Source organism: Phyllopteryx taeniolatus, chromosome 9 (assembly GCF_024500385.1).
Source record: "Phyllopteryx taeniolatus isolate TA_2022b chromosome 9, UOR_Ptae_1.2, whole genome shotgun sequence".
NCBI lineage: Eukaryota > Metazoa > Chordata > Actinopteri > Syngnathiformes > Syngnathidae > Phyllopteryx > Phyllopteryx taeniolatus.
Genome location: NC_084510.1, coordinates 25,701,446 through 25,724,889, shown reverse-complemented (window position 1 = coordinate 25,724,889; position 23,444 = coordinate 25,701,446). Strand labels below are relative to the sequence as shown.

At 42.8% G+C, this 23,444-nt stretch overlaps 1 protein-coding gene across 1 annotated transcript; it reads left to right on the top strand.

Moving 5' to 3' along the window:
* The first annotated feature begins 4,172 nt into the window (after positions 1-4,172).
* Positions 4,173-22,869, top strand: lrrc38b (leucine rich repeat containing 38b). The gene is made up of 2 exons (XM_061785852.1): positions 4,173-5,750; positions 17,553-22,869. Exons 1-2 carry the CDS (start codon positions 5,117-5,119, stop codon positions 17,798-17,800), a joined length of 882 nt encoding a protein of 293 aa, XP_061641836.1. The 5' UTR covers positions 4,173-5,116; the 3' UTR covers positions 17,801-22,869.
* The last annotated feature ends 575 nt before the right edge of the window (positions 22,870-23,444 follow it).

Below are 23,444 nucleotides of genomic sequence, written 5' to 3'. Positions count from 1 at the left end.
GGTATCTGTACTTTACTTGAGTATTTCTTTTTTGGACGACTTTTTAATTTGACTCTATATTTAAAAACAGATAAGTCTACTTTCCGCTCCTTTTTCAAAATAGGCTAGTTATTTTTTTGAACCTCCGCAGATGACAACACAATGTGGGAAACAAAGATAACGGTAAGGATAAGATAAGGTAAATAAAGAAATGTAAAGTCAGCCACAGTTGGGATCTCGATTAAGATCTTGGGATTTTATAAGGCGGAATAAAACGGGGACAGCAGCGACTTGGAGGAACGTGAACGAGGGAAAATTGACAACGAAGGCAGCAGATTGGGAGAAGCAAGATAATTTGGCATCCGTGGCTGTGTTTAGGAGAATTGTCGTATTTACGACCGTATCCGGGGGCTCTTGAAAGTCCCGTTGTGAGTTCAGTCGTGATCTGTCCATTTCAGTCAGAATTTAGCTGTATCCAGTGATTTATTTTTTATTCTCAGTATGAGCACTTTGCAAGTTTATAAAAGTATTGTAAATTCATTGTGCCAAGTTATCAGAGCGGGTTTTGTACAATGCGTACAATAAGAAACCGTTCTTTACATTTGTAAAGAACTAAAACAGAATCAAAGTTCTAACCAATAACTTTTTGGGAATACTTTTACTTCCAATATTTAAGTGCATTTAATATCAGAAAATTACTTATGATACTTAAGTACAGCAAATGTTCTGTGAGGTGACTTTCACTTTGACATAAAATTATTTATAACATTATTTTCTGTTAAGGTACACTTTTACTCAAGGTACTTTAGGTACTTTATAATAAACTTCAGTGCTTTTGCCACCTCTGACTGTCTATTCTAATTATAGCCTGAACATTGTAGTCAGTTAAAAAAAACAAAACATTTAAACCCACATAGGTGTCTGTTTTACTCTTGTTGCGCTTCTCATCGCACGGCATGAACTAGTTGCATGTGAGCCGTTACTTTACTCCGTATTATCAGTCCCAGTGATGGCGTAACAAGGTGCCGTCAGTCTCCGAGCAGGAAAGAAGACAATCAATTGCAAGGCGGATTCACTCCTCTTGAATGAGATTAGACGAAGGTTGTCACACAGAGAAAGAGTGAAGATAAAGGTCGTGCTGGACCATGAAAAACCCGCGCAAGCATGGGGAGGACACATACTGTACACTCCCATCCCTCATTCCTCCCCCATTCCAAAAACATGCATGTTAGCTTCATCGAAGACTCTAAATTGGTGTGTGTAGGTGGCCCATGATTGGCGAGCAGTCCAAGATATAACCCACTTCTCTAACCAAAGGTTAGCTGCGATCGGTTCCAGTTATCCGCAACCCTGAACAGGATAACCGGTAAAGAAAATGGAATTTTATTTTTTCTGTTTTGCCGTTCACACACATGGAATGCACTGATGACTTTGCCCCTACTAGCTTAGCATTGCTCTAGTCATGCAGCTCATGAGGGCCAAGTCATACCTACCTATTCATATTTATGCTTACAACAGCCAACTCTCTGTGGAATACTATATATTACTTTATTTAAGCAAAATTATCTGCCATTGGAAAAGGAAAATGTGATTTACAATTTGACATAGCTAGCCTCAAAACACCCCATATTTATACTCCCTACACCTATAGAATAATGGTTTTATTTTAGGATAACTTTACTCGTGACATAAAAATAAAACCTCAATAAAAAGTTGAATATGAACTGGTCTTGTGGGAAAACTGCCTGGTAAGAAGAAATACAGACAAAGAACAAGAACGTTTTGCCTTGATTTAAGATATTTAATCTTCGAGATTAGTTTTTGCAGCACACACCACAAGAGAATCGCTCGGGATAATATTTTAGAGGCATCTGATAATCAGGCCTTTGCTGACTTGCAAAAATGCTCAATTTCAGCCCGATCATCGACGTGTGTAACCCGGTTACCACTCAATAATAGCAATGCAGTTGTGCTGTCTTCCACTTAAACTTGTGTGGAATCCCTCAGCTGCAAGTCAAAGCTTGTTGTCATGCAGGACAGCACGCTTGCTTCCCAGGCGTGTTTCTGGCTCTTTTTTTTTTTTGTTATTATTATTAATTGGCAGCCTCCTAATGTGAAGTGGACTCGCAGATGTAGCAAGGCGGAGGCCCACTTGAAAGAGTTCCTATTAAAATGCAGCTCAAACACCACGACCGGCGGATGTAACGACTGCTGTGTTGCCGTGCAAACTCACGCAGCTCCTCCAAAATGAGACCACACGAGGCCTCCCATCTGCCTTTTGCTTCTTTCTAAATTTTGGTAATTCAGGCAGCGCAAAATCGCTTGTGTCAGTTCATTAATTAGTCTACCTTTTCTGCATAACTGAAGCGTTGACAGCAGAACGTAAGATGAATGACCAAAGTGACCTCGCTAGCGGAGCAATGTTGAACAAGATGGCGTCTTCATCTCCTATTAACTGCATACGTAGGCAAATAAAATGCACACCATGTGCGGATTATGCGTCACACGAGGGAGTTCCGTACAGTCGATTAAAGAAAGAGCAACCGCGTCGGGCGGCAGGCGTGCGATGAGGATTAGTCTAGATTTCTACAGCGAGGTTGGGAAAATCATTCTGAAGCGAACTTTTGCCACGCGAAAAGTACATTTTGTTGCATAATGTAAAAGCCCGAATTGGAAATGAGGTATTTAATGGTTGTGTCTTTTATAGTGAGAAATGTGCCTATACATTCTGCCACGTTAGTAAATGGCGTCCAGTTTAATGTAGAGTGAACCAACATAGGGACAGAGCCCTGCCACAAATATCGAAAAAATGTATTATTAATTTTTGACGTGCCCCCCAACAAATGTTTATACTGTAGTGTACAGAGGAACCTTGTGAAGTTCACAAATTTTGTTTGCTCTGTGACCCCGTTTACAACCTGAAACGTTCGCAAATCAGTAGTGTTTTGCATTGAAATGAATGGAAAAGCAATTTATCCATTCCAGACCCAAAAGGAAGTTATATTTACCTTCTTTTTTTTATCTGTTTAAAATAAATACTGAATGTAGTAATAAGTGAAAACTTGCTGTATTTTATGAAGAAAAACCATGGTTTGTCCGCTAGCAAATGTCTTATCCTTTTCGTGTCGTGTTTTAACATTTGTGGCTCGCCATAGTTATAGCTAGCCCGAACAGATAGTCGGAATTTTTTTATTGTGCTCTTCTCAACACCCAAAGACGCTTACGGTTAACATAGGTACGCACAAACAAAGAGACAAGTGAAAAACAAAGTTGAATCCTGCAGCGAGGCAGTGCAGTTCCCCTGCAGAAGTTAGCTCGCAAGCAGTCTCAAGCCATCGATTGTCTGTGTTCCACCTTCGGCCATGATATGAGAGCTCAATGGTGATACTGTTAGCGAGGCTTTGGGGTCGAAAGAAATCCCCTTCCCTTCCTTGCATGTTGTTAACATGGAGCATCACTGCGTGACTAGCGATTGTTTGCATTCTCCATGGTTACCGGATTTTGATGCAATGCTATGTCCACACTAACTGGCATTGGCAAAACGGTTGGCAATTTAGTATCACCAATCTGCCTAGGCAGTGTTAGTATTAGTCCGAGAATTCACCCAAAATGGCTGCTTCCTTTTTAATTTTGGGCATGAGAATTTTCCATGTCCTGTTGTGATAGAAATGTTCGTCCAATTTAATTTGCTGTTTCTTTAACTGTTACAAGATCATGAACAAGTTATCCATGAATATGCCATCCATCCATCCATTTTCTGTCGCACTTCTCCTCACTAGGGTCGCGGGCGTGCTGGAGCCTATCCCAGCTGTCATCGGGCAGGAGGCGGGGTACACCCTGAACTGGTTGCCAGCCAATCGCAGGGCACATCGAAACAAACAACCATTCGCACTCACAGTCATGCCTATGGGCAATTTAGAGTCTCCAATTAATGCATGTTTTTGGGATGTGGGAGGAAACCGGAGTGCCCGGAGAAAACCCACGCAGGCACGGGGAGAACATGCAAACTCCACACAGGCGGGGACGGGGATTGAACCCCGCACCTCAGAACTGCGAGGCTGACGCTCTAACCAGTCGGCCACTGTGCCGCCTCCATGAATATGATTCAATTTATTATTTACCAATTAAATTACGGTTAACCATGCATAGGTTGACTTATTGTTTTCTGTCTTTGTTTAAGATATAAAACTATTTTTGTAGCCTGATAAAACATGCCACTTTAGAAAAGAACACGTGAAACTTGTGTTTTAAAGGACATCTTCCCAACATAAATCACCACTGGAGGTCAACAAAATGGCACCTGCTTCCTCTCTTTGGCAGATTTCGACGATGGTTATTATGTCGTCACACCACAGGAAGTGACATCACATGTTGACAGCGCGGTTGGGACACGCCTCCGCGGAGGGAGGATGGGATTGTTTTGAGGGTGCGAGCTGAGTCGTGCCACAGTCGGAGGCAGACGTCGGAGCTGCGCGGCTGTGTTTGTGTGTGTATCTGCATGCATCGTGCTCCCGCTCGGATGCTAATTCCCCGCTCCTGATTGGACTTAAAGAGGACAGCTGGGGTTGTCTTTTTTTTTGGGGGGGGGGGGGTGCATGCTGGGAGCTCCGCCAGGGAATCATCACAACAATATTAATAATAAAAGGTGTCGGGAGGGTGGGGGGGATAATCTTACGCCACGCTTGAACAATGTTCCGCCGGATTCTCCGTGTGCTCACAAAGGCTTTTCCCGCTCGTTAATGGACCGATGGGGGGACGCGGCGGCGGCTTGCCATGCTTGAATCCCACCTCCGCGTCCCAGAGCTTCTTGGTGACCGCTTCCAGATCCACCGAGGACCCCCCCAGTACCCTCCCCTCACCCCCTCACCCTCAACCATCCCTTTTGTCCCTGGTCTGTACCTCTGGCTACTTGAGTGTATTCACCCCTTCTGACGCCTAAATGATCTCGTGGACCTCCTCGCTGCTCCGCCGCCGCCCCCTGAGCCCCTCCACATTCCGGCATGTTGCTTCACCGGGGTTGATCCCCCTTTCACTCTCCCGTTACCCACCCTCCTTCCAATCTGCTGTCCTCTGACCCTTTTGTTTTTATCACCCCCCTACCCTTTTCACCCTCTTTCTCCCAAACTCCTTTCCCCCCATGACCATGTTGCCATGTGTCTGCTGGCTCCAGCCTGTCCTCATGGTGCTGACGTCTGTGTTCTGGACCCGGGGGGAGAACTGCCCAGCGACCTGCCTGTGCCCGGACCCCCACACGGTGGACTGCAGCGGACGCGGGCTGACCCACCTCCCGGACGAGATCCCCCTGGACGTCCGCCGGCTCCTGCTGGCCGACAATTGGATACCCCTCATCCCCTCCGACTTCCTCGTTCTGTACAGTGACTTGGTCTACCTGGACTTGCGGAACAACACGCTCTCCTACATTGAACCGGGGACCCTCAGCACCTCCTCCAGGCTGGTCTTCCTGGACCTCGGCAGCAACAACTTGACAGAAATCCCCAAGGGCACGTTTGGGGAGTCCCGAAGCTTGATCAAACTGCGACTGGGCAACAACCCTTACCTGAGCATGGTGAGCGAGGACGCCTTCTTGGGCCTCACGTCTCTCCGGGAATTGGAACTGGAGCGTAACGCGCTGTCGAGCCTCAAGGTGGGCGCGCTAAATCAGCTGCCCTCCCTGCGGGTGGTGAGGCTGGAGGGCAACCCCTGGGTGTGCAACTGCAACTTTGCCAGCCTGTTTGGATGGCTCATGGAGAACAATCACAAGCTTCCCAACGGTAAGCAAATGTGGCCAAGTTTTCCATACACGGTGTTGTGACATCTCACGTCTATTTATGTTCCTCCCTGACGGAGGGGGAACCCCCACCTCCCGAATCTTGTTCTAATTTTGTCTCTTTCTTCCTCCACCCGCATAGCCTCCAATGTGAGGGTGTAATATGACACAATAGCACTTGTTGGAGGATGAACCTGCAATGAGGCACACAGAAACGAGAAATTTATTCTGAGGAAATTGATTGGGAGAATATTTGTATTTTCATTTCAGTTCACAGTCATCTAGAACAGACTTTTACCCAGCCCAGTTGGTCAACATATAGTTTTTAGTAGATTTTACACCGATTTTATCGGCGTTATGGGTATCGGCCGATAATCAGCATTTCATGCTGATCGGCTTTAATGTCATAATTTGCCGTGCCGATCAATGATGTCATTGATCGGCTCCGCAAAAGACATTTACTCCGCGTCGCCATCATGCACAGTATATTGTAATCCAAAAGCTAGTTTCTTTTTAGCCTTGTCGCGCGTCTTTTGGCGCAGTCCTGTAATCTGACGGCCAATAAAGTTATTTAAAAAAAAAACATGTTGGCGGTGTGGAACAGACAACATGTCTGAGACAGACAGCACTTAATGCCCGGATCTGACTACAAGACAAATTTGCTCTTTCACGATTACACTATGTCAGACTACTGCAATAAAATCTTGTATTCCGATATGATATCCCATTTTTGCCGATCACTGGGCTTCATCGTGTCAACGGAAACGCGACCGGATACACTTGTTACCATGGCGACGACAACAATAATGGATTGCGGAACGTGTTTGTCAGAACAAAATGGGGTAAACCGTGTGTTGGTGGTCACCGGTGCTCAGGAGAGGACGTTCGTTTAAGGCTTGCTTGAGGTATGTTCACGTACTTTTACTACGATACGGCTCGCAAGCAGGCAACAAAACGTTATGTAGCCTAGCAAGCTCGTGGTACCACGAACGGTTGTACGTAAACATCCCGCCGTTCTGTCGAATCATGCTCTAAAGTTTCGGTGTGGGTGAAGTAATTTAATTAAAAATAAAGTCATTTAATTACAGTAAGTTAGCACCCATTATTTCTGTCATGTTGTAATGTTGGTTTGACCTGCCTGATTAGAATACATGACCTGACTAGAGCAGTGATTTTTCACCTTTATGGAGCCAAGGAACATATTTTACAATTGAAAAATCTCACGGAGCACCAACAAACAAAAATGTCACAAAAAGTGGATACGTTAATGACTGTATTTACTACCTGCCATCTAATAGACGACTATTCATATGTACTGTCTGTCACTATGCCTCACTGGCATAAATACAGGAACAAAGATACTTATTTATTATTTATTATAAAAAATTTTTGGGAGTAATTAGTACACAAGTATATACAGTAAATGAACAGGTCCATATGTGATCGGATCGGTGATCGGTTATCATTTTTTAAAACTCGCTGATCGGTGATCGGCCCCAAAAATCCTGATGGTGTAAAGCCTAGATTTTAGTTTATATAATACTTTTACATTTCGTCGAGAGCTTTTTTTTCCAACTTGAATCCTCCATCCTCATCCAATTTCTCTACAAAAAGCCAGGCATTAAATTGGAATATTGTTATATACTGGTTCACGAGAGAGCAGCACGGAGGTACGGTGGTTAGCACTTCTGTGGCACAATTCTGAGATTCATGTTTTTTCTCCGGGTACTCTGGCTTCCTGAGTGTACCTCGTTTCTTTCACCAAAAGTCAGATAGGATAGGATCCAGCTCGCCTGTGACGCCAATGAGGAAAAACGGTATCAAAATTGGATGGATGGATGTGCCTTGTGATGGATTGGCAACCAGTCCAGGACGGTCTCCACTTTTCTCACCTAAAGTCAGCTGGGATAGCCTTCAGCTCACCCGCAATCCGAATGACGACATTGTTGTTTGTCTCTATGTGCCCTGCGAGTGACTGGACACCAGTCCAGTGTGGACCCTGCTTCACTCGCCAAAGGTCAGCTGGGATAGGCTCCAGCTCACTCACAGGCCTAAATCAGGGTGATTGATGGGCCACCAGTGCTAGGATGTATGCCGCTTCTGTCGCTAAAAGTCAGCGGGGGTAGGCTCTGGGTCTTCCGTGACCAAACGGTATAGAACATGCATTGTTCGGTTGGTGTTTTTGTTCCGTCATTCGGTCCATCAATTTACTGCTTTACAGAACAGCAGGCATCCGGGTAGACATTTTAAGCCTTCTGACTTTGAGTTAGATAACAGGGCACAAGATTTGCTGTGTGTGTATGTTTGGTTGTGTGTGTGTGTGTGTGTGTGTGTGCTTCTGAGACACAACACGAGGCTCACACTAACGCGTCAGACATATTGTAATGTGGCTGTGAGCTTCTTACATGAGTGGATGGGCCTCTAACAGCCATAGGGGGTTTGTACTATTTGTTCTAGTTCAGGCACCCAAAAAAAACAACAACAAAAAAAAGCGAGGCTCTTTAATATCTTCTTTCATTCAGCTCAAAGCAGATAGCATATCCCATCAGACACTGCACAAATAGTTCCTACTGAGGCTTAGCCACACGATTACTATTGATTTTTTTGTTTAGTTAGCGTTGGAGTGCGACAAAGGTAAAATAAGACAGAACTGGCGTTGCAGCTTCATTTGACAAATAGCTCGCGCTGTCATTCAGTGTTTGTCAAAATTGGGCCTCTTCTAAGAATTTAGGACGGAAATGTGATGCCAATGCATCTTGATGTGGAGGCTGCTGCCGAGAGAGAGTGGGCGTACTTCTTTTTCTGTCACCGTTCCAAGGTTGTTTGGGTGTGAGTGCTGACCTGTGTACGAAAACAGCCTCCTTAGAGCAAATCTGTATGCTGCAACATAAGGCCGGGGGTCCACACAATCCCGGTATCGCGCCGAATCTGAGCATATCTCCCCTCTTCCGATCAAAGTCAGCAAAAGACCAGATGTCAGATGTCTGTAAAAGACCATCGTGAGCGATTATCCTGTGGTGTGGGATGTAGTGAGTGTTTTTTTTTTCCTCCCTGATCTGCTCGCCAAACAGTTGGGGTGAACAATTGCAACTCTTCCTGTATGTGGACAGGTTAGTTCTTGGTACTATGACAGACATTTGGTTTAAGGAGTTTAAAACAGGAGATATTGTTATGTGTATGGTGAGCTGTGTTGGTCCTAAATGGTAAATGGGCTTTGACTTGTATCGTGCTTTTCTCCCCTCAAAGTAGCCAAAGTGCTTTAACACGGTCTCCTCATTCACCTACTGATGACGCAGCATCAGGAGCAAATGGGGATTCAATATTTTGCTGGAGTCCGCTTTAGCATGGTCACAGGGGCTGAGGATTAAACTCACAACCTTTGAGTTGGGAGATGACCACTCTACCACCTGAGGCATGGTCATCTTTAGTACACCACACACAATAAGACCAGGAAGCACAAAGGGGTTTTTTTTTCCCCTCGTGTGGGGTCTTTCACATTTTAAATTGAAGGCAAAAATCTGTTATTTTGTGTGTGTGTGTGTGTGTTTGTGTGTGTGTGTGTGTGTGTGTGTGTGTGTGTAGCCCAGCAGAATCGAACGAGACCCAGTGAAAGAGCTGTATCATGAAAACGATGCCTTAAAAAAGATAACAAGGACAGTAGCTCACTTCCATGAGACCGGCATTTACATTTTTGATTTATTTATTGCAGTTTTAATGAAACAAACTGGAAAGGAGGACTACAGTGGTGTCGTTCCACGGCACATTCAGCTGCCAGACAGAATTAATCAACTGACTGATCGCTCTCGATCACGGAAAAAAGTGTCACGGCCTACTCTCCAAAGCATGCCATTGGAAGCAGTAGCACAATAACAGATGGGACACTCATTAGCGAATGAGGTTGACATGATGCCATTTTGTAATATACCGTACATCGGCTCTGGTGAGCGTCCTCCACGTGGGTGTTGGGATTGCACGTTTCATTCATCAGAGTAAGAAACTCAATTATGTGACGAGATAAAGTGCTTCTCTATCCTATACAGTAACGTCCGCTATTCATGGAGGACAGGGAACTGAGCCTTGCTGCAAGAAATTCCTGCCCCTTGGCGAAATGTTTATAATTGCCTAACTGTAGGTATACCACAAACTATGATCCCCGAAAATTTAAATATCATTTCAAACTCATTTCACAACAATACCCTGATAATAAATGGCTTGCAGATTATTTGAATTTCAAAAAATGCACCAGAAATGCGCACATATGTGAACATGCGGCGAAGGCTCTCCGTAACTACCCTGGCTACACTTAGCTCCGGGATAATCAACGCTAGTCTCGTGATAAAGATGTATCACTTCAAGACAATGTACTTCCTTGACACCAATCACCATAAAGTACTACTTTCCTATTTAAACTCTCAGAAAGAGCACAAAAAATGAAAATTTTTTTTTTTTTTTTGGGCATCAAGCTGGGTACCATTCCACAGATGAAAACCTGAATTTATGAATCGTGAACTGCGATGATGTGCGGGATTACCGTGCTGTACATGTGCCCTTTCTGTTTGTGTGAATGCTGCGTCCTCATGCGTCCTCCACTATGATGTTTCTTTAAATCAATTCACATTCTATATCAGTCTTAACTCAGAGGTCCTTGCTGCTTGTGAAGGTGTTGATTAGTTTGGTGTTAAAACGAGGAGGAGGTGCAAATGATGCTAACTGGCTGATATAGCACATAAAGGTTGAAACACATACAATGGGTCCTCATTTACGACGAAACCCAAAATTGTACGTGAGTCAAAACGTGCTGTTGTCTGTCACTAACCTACACTAATGCAGAAAAGTCATAATTATTGTAAATATAGAACAACCCAATGAAAAACTGGGCACGCCGTTAACTGAGCGTGCCTACCTGTGCCGCGTGACACTCTATTCTGACGCTGCTGCGCAAACTAGCCCACTGCACGCCGTTCCTAACCCCGAAACGTCTAAACAGCCTGTACTGCCCTGTACATGTTGTGCGAGGTGGCTCAGGTAGAACTTGGAGGTTGAAATGCAACAATAGAGTTTTGTGAATTTGTTGGTAACTAACTAATGATTATCAAAGGAGGAAGTGCAGATGATGCTAACTGACTAATGTAGGATATAAAGGTCGAAACCTATCCTCAGTGGGTGAGTGAAAATGTTGCTAATTAAGGCATGAGCACGTATGTTGCTCTACAACTAATGAGCTAAAGGTTGAAATGCAAAGTGCAAGATTTAAAAGACCGTTAGCATATTCAGACAAGCGCACGCTCCGCTATTTTTTAAATCGTCCTGAGATCTTCATGGTTCCCCCGACGGCCTGCATAATGTAGCAGGCAGAGAGCCCAATGCTGCAAAACCCAATTCCCGTTTCATTTTTCAGGTCTTGATTTCCCCCGTGATGCAGAGTTCACCGATTGGCACACTTGTCTGTTTGAATAAGTTTGATTACTCCCGGTCAGTCGGATGGCAGATGCTCAAATAATTTAGGTTGTTTTGGGACGTAGGGGAAAACGGATGCACAAAAAAGACCATGCAGATGTGTATTTTGTTAGTTTTATTGTAGAAGGGATTTTTTATTTATCATTGACATGCCTTTCTGAATATTGTAGCAGACGGAATGAAGTACAAGCGCTGCATTGCTGTAACACCATGCCAATGTGTATTTTGCTTGCTGTGTTATTGTTTTTCAACCCACATCTTACAGGTGTTACTTTAGAAGTTGTAAATACATTTGTGTTCCTTTTCTTTTCTTTTTTTAATTCACAGGCGTTTTGCCATGTCCTGCTGCTGTGATATCTTCCTACTTGGAGAGCTCATTTAGCTATTGGTGTGGAAATGCTAACCGAATTTGGGTGTAATGTACTGAACCAAACGAGACCGCTTCGGGGACTCGTGGTTATATTCAAGGTAATTAAATCTACCTGGTGGTTCAGTGTTTTTTCCCAATCTATTCGGGGAAAGGCTAAACTTGTTAAAGTGCAACTAATTGAGACACGGCGTCTAAAGAGTGAAGGACACGATTTGAGTATGTGTTGGGTGCATATACTGTATATTGCTTTTCATGGGTGTTTAGTTTATTTTCTGATCAGGTAGTTGAAATGTTTAATTAAGGGATGAGTGTGAACATGATCCACTGCTATCTTGTCCGCCGCTGGGTTAAGGATGAACAAAGGCTATGTATAATTCAGGGTGACACAGTTCTCTGGGTGCATTGGCCAGGGTAATTGGAGCTGGAGCTGCCCCCGGGGCACGGCAGGCCAGCTCTCTGATGGGAGATTTGGAGCCTGAATTTTCCTTTGTAACCTATCAAGTTGCCTCGCAAAAGCTGCAAAATGCTCCGTCGTCTTTTAAAATATATATAATTAAATAAATAAAGAGTCAGCTGTGAGCCTCCCACTACATCACTGGCTATTTTTACACCTCGTGTGGTATGGGACGATAAAAATATTAGTTTTTAACACAGGCTGGCAGCTTTATGTATCCTGGCCTGATTACAAAATGCTACATTGCGCCACAACAAGCTGTTGTCAAAAGGCCACAAGAAGCGCTGATGAAACGTGATGTGATTGGCTCTCCATGCGGAAGGAATCCCCTCCTGAGTGATGCACCCCCGACCCACGTTGTCACATGAACGCTCGTCATTCTGCATTTCACTCTCCTCCCTTCTCGGCTCCTTCCCTCCCCCACCCTTGCCATGTCCTATGAATTTTTCATTGCTTTTCTTTACGACTTTACGGCTCCGTGCTCGCCCCCTGAACGATTCTTCATTACATCTGCTTGATGTTTAATCGGCTTGATACATTTCAGAGGGCGATTCAGTCATTAAGGCATTCCCTCCCTTCTCCACATCATGGACAACGTGGTCTCGTGCGAATGAAAGACAACAACGGTTGTTTGTTTATCGCTGACGCTAAAATCAGACATCAGTGTCGTTAAAGGGGGGAGGGAAAAATCGTCGTAGATAGTGGTCCGTCACAACGAGGTAGATCAATCACGCCCAGAGACGGCAGATCAACCGTCCCCGTGGCTGACTGTAATCCCACATGTAATCCGTCAACTGTCCTTGCTTGGAATGTGAAGGATTGATGCAGCATCATCCCATTAGTTTCAATGCTAGCATGTCGTTAAACCTGACCGTTATAATGTCCCTTCATCCCTTGACATGCACACTAGGCATAGAAAAATACAGTGTTGGTCCTCCCTTTGCAGATTGCACAAGTGTCCAAAGCAGGGTATGTACATGTACCAAAGCAGGAACATTGTTTGCAAACCCATCAACTGAGTTAGACCAGAAAAAGCAAAGTACAGGTGTGAAGGAATCCTAAAACAATTTGCTGGACCAGAGCAGGTCATTCCCAAGACAGAGAAAATAAAACATCACCATTACCAAACCTTTGCATTCTTTGTGATGCTTTGCCAGTTTTCCCTTCTTTGGTTTGGATTTAAGGGATTACTCCCTTCAGTCTCCTCATTAACGGGTAAAATGCATGCTCCATTGTGTTTTAGGCTGGGGATGGACTTGGCCTGTCTAGAACCAGATACAGTATTTACTGTACCTCTGGTTCTGATACACAACTTAGGTACCATTATTTATAACACAAAATGTTTAGGTGAGCAAAAGTACTGAAAGCGATGCACTTAAAATAGACTTGACATTTAGTTGAAAATTCATTGGTTGCAAAAATTACATTACGCTTGAGACTCATTGACGTCTTGTCTTTTTTCTTCATCATTCGCTAAAAATCTAAGAATATCCATCCATCCATTTTCTGTACCGCTTATCCTCACGAGGGAATATCTCTGTTAAAGCTAAAAATATATATATATATATATAAAAAATATATATAAAAATATATATGTAGATGATTTTACAGGAGGAGTTGCATTTTTAAATGTAGAAAATATTTTGTGTGCCTTTTTTCCCCATCACTGCTAGTCCGTAAACGCTTCTCAGGCACGACACTGACAATTTTTAAAGTCCGTGTCCTTCCATTTGTCCTCTAATGTCACAGAGCCGCCTTGTTACTAGTGGTGACAGCAAGTGGCTGGAATTGTTTTCACCTTGTGAGTAAGCTCTGTGTCTCATTGTGTCAAAATGTGGACTTCCTGTAGTGGGAATTAGCCAAGTGTGAGAAGCAGTGTCTGACCCCAAAGCGTTAAGTAATCCTGCTATAACGTAGCCATTTTACGTGAAGTACAGGCTCTATTCAAAGAGTTGTGTGTATTTGCCTTTTCATTAATCCTGTCTATTAAAACAGAAAGGATTGCTCAATTCATGAGAGGCCACGTGTAGAAAAAAGCCTGGGAATGTTTTGCGCACGATAATCTCCACTAAAAGCTCCCCTGAGTTGAAGTTTCAAAGGGCCTGCTGCTTGGAAAGTGGCATGCCATATTGTTTGTTATGCATGAATAATAGTCTAGAGTCATGACGAGCCACACTATTTTCAGCTCGTTATTGTCATCAGTCAGTTTACCAATATTATCACTTGTAAGGCCAGGCCCTGAGCATTTTTGTCTGGAAGCTCATTTGTTTTGACTTCCGCACACAATACAGCATGTTTGACGGGTCTTGGAGTTAATGGTGTCATTAACCAGTGTGCTCTTTTTTGCCGGAATCATTGGCATTGGCTTCTTGTCAATTTAACTCTGAGTCATGAGATTCTGATCCTTAATCAGACTGAGGAGGCTCTTGTTGATGATGTTGTTTTTTTACTCTGTACAAATAAATGTTCGAAACATACGGTATCAATGGGCACTCAGGACCTACTGACAACCACTCAGCTCACAATGTCAGACTCGATTCTGTGAAAATATTCCTTTATTGTCAATGATCTATTCAAAACATCCACCCATCCATCCATTTTCGATCAATCATTGCCCCCCCCCCCAGAGAATGCTACTGTGGGCGGCTGCCCGTATCGCCCATATCAGAAACCGCCCCTGGTTGCAGGCATTGAGAATTTTTGCCCAAAAAAAACAACGTTCATCAGTTTGAGCATTAAATATCTTGTTTATGTGGTGTATTCAATTGAATATAGGTTGAAAAGGATTTGCAAATCGTTTTACCCAATGTCCAAACATCATTGGAATTAGGGTTTGTATAAATTTGTAACATGAGACATTATATATCATATTGGAATGAAAAGTTTACCTTTTTCAAAACCCCTAGGTACCGTTATACGTTAATACAATGTGATTTTTTTTTTTCTGTTGTACATGATACGTACATTGTGAATGAAATTGTTAGCCAAAAAATGCGTATTATACACGAGAAATTATGGTGTATAATTACACCTTCTTCTGCAGTTTCTGGGCTATTTTACGTCACTATAATTTTCTCTTCAGTAAGGACGAAATGTCGTGTAATTTGCAATTAAAAATGCAATACAATAACTAGCGGACTGTAGCAGAGAGTCAAGAATGTTGAAACAACTTCAGTGACTGACTTACTCCGCTTCCTTCTCGGGGTGAAGTAAGTCAAGGTTGCCTACAACACGTTTACATTTTATGATGTCTTAAAAGTAGCTGCTGTCACATTTTTAATTATCACCATAAATAACTGTTACTTTTTTCCATTTTGAGTTGTTACCTTATCCGTGCTGTCCAATGAAAAATAGGTATCTCCAGAATGTCATCCTGTACATTTTATTACACAATTCTCTTTTAGAGTGCTTCTGCTTTGCAAGTGTTTTGATTCTCCAGCTATGAAATTGTTACACGGAGAATGATATGAGTTCAGTAGCTGTCCTGTGGGCTCTACATTTACCTTAATTGTTCCGGCAGGGACCCTGCCGTAGGTGGACGGGCTGTACTCAACTGGGAAGACCTAAAACTCTGCGAGTGAACACTTGACGTTTGTTAAATCGGCTCTCTCTGCATTTCCCTGCAGAATTTGCTCTACGGGATTACAAGAAATTGGTATTGTGCTGTAAAAATATTTGAATTGTCCTTTCTGACATCCTTCCTGTGCCTTTGTCTGGATGTGAACACTTTTAATTGGGATACACAACGATCAAATTTGAGCATTTTACCTCACTTGCGATCAAAGTCAGCAAAGGCCCGATCATCAGATTTTCTTCAGTGATTATCCTTTGGTGTGGGCTGTGTTAGGACTGATTTTTCCACCCCGATCTGTTCGGAAAATGATCAGGGCCGACAATCATAAGTGTTAAACCTGTTCAATATTCACAATGGCAATTTTTTATGTGTGTGGTCTACATCGAGTTGGGCCAAGCCTGTGCCTGTTATGTGAAACGTAACGATAGCCAATGAAAACAGTTTGAAATTTGAACATTTTCCCTCCCTTACAATTAAAGTCAACAAAGGCCTGGTTATCGGATGTCTCTAAAATATTATCCTAAGCAGTTATCTTGTGGTGCGGGGTGTGTTAAGAGGGCTGTTGCCTCCCTGATTTGCTGGCAAAATGGTCGAGTCCGATAATCGTTAACGTTCAGTATTTACGATGCCAAATCGTTATATGTGTAGTCAACACCAAGTTGGACCGAGACATGGGCTCTGTGATTGTGGCGTGAACTAGAACAATAGCCAATTAGCCTGCTGTTGCTAGACAAATATTCTTTCTACTTCCTGTTTTCCGGCAGTCTGGATGCTCTGTGGCACAATGCTGCCTCTCACAGGTCAATCTTGGTACTACAGTGTGACAGACAGCTGGTTTGAAGGAGAATGTTGGTCATCTTGAGTGCACCACACCAGAGGTGGGGGACTTGAGTCACATGACCTGAGTTAACTTAAGTCGACAATTTTAGTACTTTCGACTTGCAAGGCTCAAACGTTTTGTTTTTAAAAAAAAAAAAAAAAGAAAATTTTTTTTTGTGTGTGTCTTGTGTGCAAACTTGGGAACATTTGGATTCAAGGATGGAATTTTTTCATTTAGTCGGGAAAAGGAGACTAGCAAACACGCAAGGTTTCCTCAAAGATAGACACAACAACTACGGCGTTTAACGAACTACGTGAACTTCACAGTTTAGCTGATATCTGGTTAAACAACTTGCTAGTAAGCTAACAAACTAACCAACTAAGCTTCATGTCATGTATGCATTTAATTGAGAAGATTATGAAGTAATAGACAATGGGAAGAATTTTTTGAGATGATTAAGAAAAATTGTGAATGTGAATCCTAACAACCCGTAGTTACGTAATTTACTGAAGTACATATACGGAATATGTGGAAATGTATGTTGTTGACTGAGCAAGACTGTTGGACCTGACTTATGACTTGCTGAACCCAAGTAATGACTTGAATCAACTTGGTTGAAATTTACTGGGGACTCGCCTGGACTTGGTTGATTTTTGCCACACTAACTCAGGTCTTTCTTGAAACTTAAAGGTTAGGACTTCAGACCTAATTATGACTTGAACTTATGTGACTCCCACATCTGCACCCCACTCTATAAACAGCAATAAAAACACACTTGCTGATTTTTGTTTTGCTCGTCATGTGACAGTTCTCTAACATTTTAAAAATTGTGATGAGTGCACCAGACTGTACTTCAATATAATGACGAGGTTTACATTTCCATTTTTCGAAACAACAAACTGTGTTTTTAGTGGCAATAATTAAAATCTTGGATGACATTTACTTTAGTGCATATTGCACAATAATAAGCCTCAGTCCTGTCTGTTTGCCCTTGCGCGTTACATAATCCGCTGAACGGACGCCGCGCAAAAGCATTGGTCCGCAAGTCATAACATGGCGTCACTCACTCGCGAGCCTGCTTCAGCGTGTCTGGCAAATCTGTCTAAACTCATTTTCTCTCTCTGGGCCCAGGAGTGGAAGGCATGGAGTGCTCCCTCCCCATGGACGGCCGCCGCGTGTCCCTGACCCAGCTCTCCAAGGACAGCTTCCGCGAGTGCCAGGCAAGCCTGACTCTAACAGACCTGCTCATCATCATTTTCTCGGGCATCTCCGTGTCTGTGGTAGCCATCATGACCAGCTTCTTCCTGGCTTCCACCGTCCACTGCTTCCAGCGCTGGAGTAAAGGCTCCAAGGGCGACGAGGAGGAGAGCGAAGAGTGAAAAGGATGTACTTTTATAAAGGGCTCGTCTGATCCGGATGTTTCTTGTGTGGACAAGACTCCACAGACAGAAAGAAGTGTGCAACGCAGTGACAGATTTGTGCTGCTTCCTACCTGGTGAACGTCCAGGATTGTTTTATGGAAGGATCTCAGCCTGGTACCATTCTTAATTTCTTTGCAAAGGGGCATCTAAGTACAGTATTGTATGAAAAGTCAATCCTGAGGAGTAGATAATATTAGTGGGCTGCTCAGCTCCACTCCAAATGATTTCACTTTTTTCAAACATAGCTTGGGTAGCAATTTGCATAGTTTGCTATAAAAGAAGCCACAGCGAAAAGTTTGGGCTGTGTTCACACCTGTAGCTTGGTACTCTTGTTCGGACCAAAGTTTATAAAAAAGATATCAAAGATACTGTCCTATTAGGTGAGGTTGGATTTTTATCATCGTACTAATTTTCACAAAACTCAAATTGTCCAAACCAGCAAAGATGTCAGATGTGTAGAAATGAGCTAAGGCCAATCGCCTTTTGAAAATTATTTTCCTATGTTTAATAATGTATACAGTTTCGCTTTTTGGCTTGAACTAGTGAGGGAAAAAACAATCTTCTTTTCTACGATATTCTAATTTGTTGAGATGAACCTGTTCAAATAGTTTGGTCTCTTGAGTGCCTGCCTGCCCTTCCAAGTGTGTCCACTGCATGTCCCACATGCACAGATCCTCAACATTAATTGACCAGGGCAATTTGGTAGCTCGTTAATGAAGTGTTGCCTCCATGAGTGAAAATACAATTGAGACTTTTACTGTCTTTATGGGTTGTTGTTTTGTTTTTTTCTAACTCTAGACTCCTGCAACATCCTGCTAACAAAAGCCGTACTTGGCTCTCTGGGGTGTAGTGAGCAGTATTTCATTTGCATGAGACAGGCCCGCCCCCTCAAAACAGGCTCAGGCTTGAAAAACAGGGTGAAAGGAAGCGATAAAGCTTGATTTTGACAAAATCGTGTCACATACATCATTCAAGTCCTTGCGAAGTGAAAGTAAATATGGCTTCTACATTAGACACGCCACAAAGAAGAGTGTTGTTAACAACCCTGGCAAATTGGACTCGTTAAAAGAACCAGCAAGTGTGTACAGTAAAAAGAGGCTTAACAATCATGGCAAATCAAGCCATTGTCTCTGCTCTCAAACGCTGTGGGCATGTCCACTGAATCTGTGAAATCACGCCCCACTGAAAAATGGATGCTACTTCGTCTAGCATCTTTTTTTATGCCTACATAGCTCTACGTGTGGCAGCTGCAAAAATACAGTACTGTATATCTGCTTAAAGCCACCAGTGGCTGGAATATTCCCCACCGGGTCGTCGCAGGGCTTTCTACGCCGCGACGAGAGGAGCTAGCCACCAGTTAGCTTGTGAGCTAACAGGCTCGGGCCTAGTAATAATGACAAAGTAACTCGAAACCTGGTCTGTGTCTGCGCTCCATGTTAACTGAACCCTAGTCCACATATAAGTGAACCGAGACCACCTGCTCGAGAGGTCTCGGTCCGCTTGTTTGGTTCAAATGTGAGCCTTGTTACACTCGACCCATACAAGTGTGAACACAACCGTTACCATCAACTTTTCTGAGGGTTACTGTGACACTACAAGATGATCATACCCTATGAAATATCCGAAAGACGTCAGACAGACCAATGACCTCAATATTTATTCCCCCCTTCCCTGTATGACATCACATCCTGTCATTCACGCCGTCTGTTTTGCTACCAGGCGAGAAAAAAAGGACATGTACAACGGACGGGCAAATTCCACGGTATACTATATAGTCACACACATGTATGTGGAAAATGAAAACAAGCATCATCGTATAAATCCAGAGAATATACTCTTTCATTAGCGTGATGTAGAAAGCTTAACTAGCTCTGAGTATAATCCTCACAATTAGGGCAAAAAAACCAAAACAAAAAATGTGGTATTATAAATGAAGAGTACATGTACAACTCTCGTGTCAATGAATGCACTTTAAATGGTGAATCTAATTATGTGACAGCCCTAATTACACCATTCCGACTGCTTTTGTACTCATCTGCCAAAGATCAGGTTGAAGTGAAGCGAGCCTGTAGGATTTGGATTTGATCTCTTTCTCTCATTTCAGCGTTTCCAACTCAATGAGCCATCATTGTCACTTTACCGAAACCCTTTGACATACGCAAGAGCCCCCATAATAACCAGTCCCTTAATAAATCATCGTTACCACGGGAATCGCCGTTCCCTTGTCGTGCTTTTAATAGTGTTCTTCCGAGGTATGAAGCTAATGATTTTACAGGAGAGGTTTGATTAACAAAAAAACATGACAGCCGCATTTCTCATTTTGATTGAAGGTGACCTGAATGTGTTAATTGCATTCTGGGTTGAGCAATGCTCAAAACCTGGACTGCTGGTGTTTGCATTAAAGAATTGTGCAGTGAGGTGGGAATAATTGTGTCACACTGAGATAAGGAAAGGAAAGAATGAGAAAAAAAAAAAACATGTCAAGATACAGGATGTGTTGGTTGGTTTAGAAACAATATGTTGTGGTGACCTTGAGGGTGAAGCATTCCCAACGTGTGTCTGGCAAAAGAAGACGAGGAATGAAAGATAGCCATCTTTATGTCACCATAACATGCAAAATCACTGGTAAAGCGGGGTGTGGACATATACGGACAATCATGACACATTTCAACATTTTCCTTCCCTTTAGATTAAAGTTAGCAAAGGCCTGATGAGCAGAAGTCTGTAAAAGATGATCCTGAGCGCTTATCTTGTGGTGGTGTTGGTTGTTTCTTCTCCGATAGGATCGGAAAATAATCAATTGTAAATCGTCACGATCGCAATTCCTTATGTTTGCGGTCAACACTGATTTCGGCCAAGCCACGGTCTCCGGGATTGTTAAATGAAACGGAACAATAGCAAATTAGGAAGCAACCTGTATTTTCCTGATCTCGTAAACACTGTATGCCCTGTAGTGCCATGCTGCCTCTCATAGGTCAATCTTAGTACTCAGCGGGAGGAGCCTCACAATTGTCGTCGGAAATATTGTGTATGTGTGGTGTGCTGTATTCGTCATCTCAAGTATACCACAAACTATAAGACACGTATGAACAGCTGCTGATGTGTTTTCATTGTCATATGTGGGGTCTCTCACGTTTAAAAAAAAATCGGTTACGATATTATCAATCGGCATGTGTGTACCCCGCTTAAAATCTGTTGTGAGTTAACTGTGCTGCAAACCTAAAAAAAATAAAAATAAATCACCTTAAATTCTCATTTTAACTACTGTTCAAAATTCTAATGAGCTTCTTTGTTTATCCTAATATTTTTGTTGCCCAAAATGTGTGTTGTTGTTTCATTTTATGGGACATGAAAGCAAATGGGGTTTCATCCATCAAGCTTTGTAAACAAGCTAGACGACATACCTTGGCAGATAAATAGGTGGTAACCAAACCACAGGAAACAAGAGGTATTTAAAACAGGGAGGGGATACAAAATCTACGCCCACACTAAGGATATCTGTAATGTTCGCTGAAATTCGCCAAAAGGTACAGCTATAAAGTCGGGGTCCTGAGGTTTATGTCATGGCATTCACCATTTCAAGGTTATGGACCGCATGCTATAAACTAGTTTGCACAGCGGCAAAAGAAGGCAATGTTCAGTTACCGCCGTACTTACTGTTTTAGCATATATTTTGTTTTATATTTTTGGTCTTGATGTGCTTATCATACAAATATTTACTGTAATTATGCCATTGACTACTGCATTTGCATAGGTTAGGAATAGGCTACGACTTTTTTGGACAAACAAACAAATTCAGATCATGGTGTCAGTCTGAGAAACTGAATTTTGTCCTAAACCGAGGACCCCCTGTAAACTCGTCACAAAATGTCTGGTTTTCCCTGACACCAATATGACAACTCATACGCCGCACTTTGTGATGTCGCTCTTCTACAAACACAGCAAGGAGAAAATTGGATGCTATTGTCTGTGAAATAAAGAGGATAGTGTGCCAAAGCCCTGCCGCGAATAGCGAAAATCAGCGAGTAAATGACGCCTCCTCCCTGCACGGTTTAGAATTGCCTATAGTTGCACAAAGATTTTGGCAAATCACTTACATGAATCTCCTCAACTTAGGTAAACATAGTTTTGGGGCACAAATACTTTTCTTGTAGACATGGCTTTGGCCTGAGAACGAAAACAGCAAATGGGTAAATCTGAGTCGCAAATTTGTGGAGAATCACTGTACTGATGAAGGTCTCTTATTTCCTGGAATGTCGACGTATTTTGGTTGGCTAGCGAACTACGCTCCCTACTGACTTGGACTTGTCCCCCCTGCCCTCTGCCACTTGCTTTGACATTACAGTGAATAATCACTGGTTACTCAGAAAAGTGGTGGGAATTTGTAGATCCCACAGCTGATTAGCATAACGGCGCTATGAAAGAAGCTAGTTCACGTGTTCCGGAATCAAATGGCACAAAATCCCAAGACGTTGAGTGTTTTATTTTCTCCTTCAACAGACGTTTCTGTCAGTGCAGAGGAAAGAATCCAAGAGGGACTTTGTTTTTATACATATCATTATGGGTTCCAACTACTGTGTAGTTGCTGTATTGACAAACTCTTACGTTAGCTTAGCTCTTTGCTCTGGATGCATATGTTCGCATGACATGACTTCATTTCTCTCGCAAACACCGGGACATTAGAGCATGCACTGCTGCATTAACTACTCTTAGATTCATGTCTATTTTTATATTAAACCTTTCCGAATGGAGTGTTCATTTACTGCCAGGCCCCTCTGGGTCAGTGTTGACATTGCGGACCCCCAGTGGCCACCTCTCGCGTACGGCTTTGTCAGATGGCTATTGAAGACGCCCCATCTTAAAGAGAGGTGACAGGTCAGAGTCAAATGAAGATTATAAACAGCAACGACCGTGACGCCGTTGTTGCACATGAATGCATTTCAAAATGTCAAACACGTTGTATGTGTCGCTGTATTGTATTGTTTGGTTAAAAAAAAAAAATAATAAATACCTTTTTTTTCTGTCTTCTTCTTGTCTCCTGCACCTTTCTTTTTCAAATGAGCCCTTCTTGCCTTTTTCATGGTGAATCCTCAAAATGATGATCCAACTTTGACTCCATTCTGCGCTCATATTAGATGGCAAAAAATGATTGGCAGTTCAGCATTGCCCATCTGTCCAGCTAGGATGCCTGCGTCCGATTGAGGCTCATTTGGGAAAATTGCCTAGTCGTGTCGGGTTTAAAGTATGAGCCGTGGAATTCGCCCAAAATGGTTGCTTCAAACCAAAATGGACGACTTACTGTTCAATTTCAGGTATGTGTCCTTGAGACCTTTGCATGCATCCTGTTAATTAATGTCAACACAATTTCGTGTGGATCAGTCAAACTAGTGTCGGGGGCTCATTTTTTCCAACTTTCCAGGGGGCGCTACTGAGTGACTTTTTGCAAAATATATTTTCAATAGGATCCATGCGCTTGCTAAAATGGCGGAGGCCCCCAAAAGGGCCTAAGAATATAATTATTATTAACTTCACCATTTTTGGGATTCTGTATTTTAACCATGTGAAGCACTTTGTGAATCTTCTCTGTGAGAAGTACTGTATA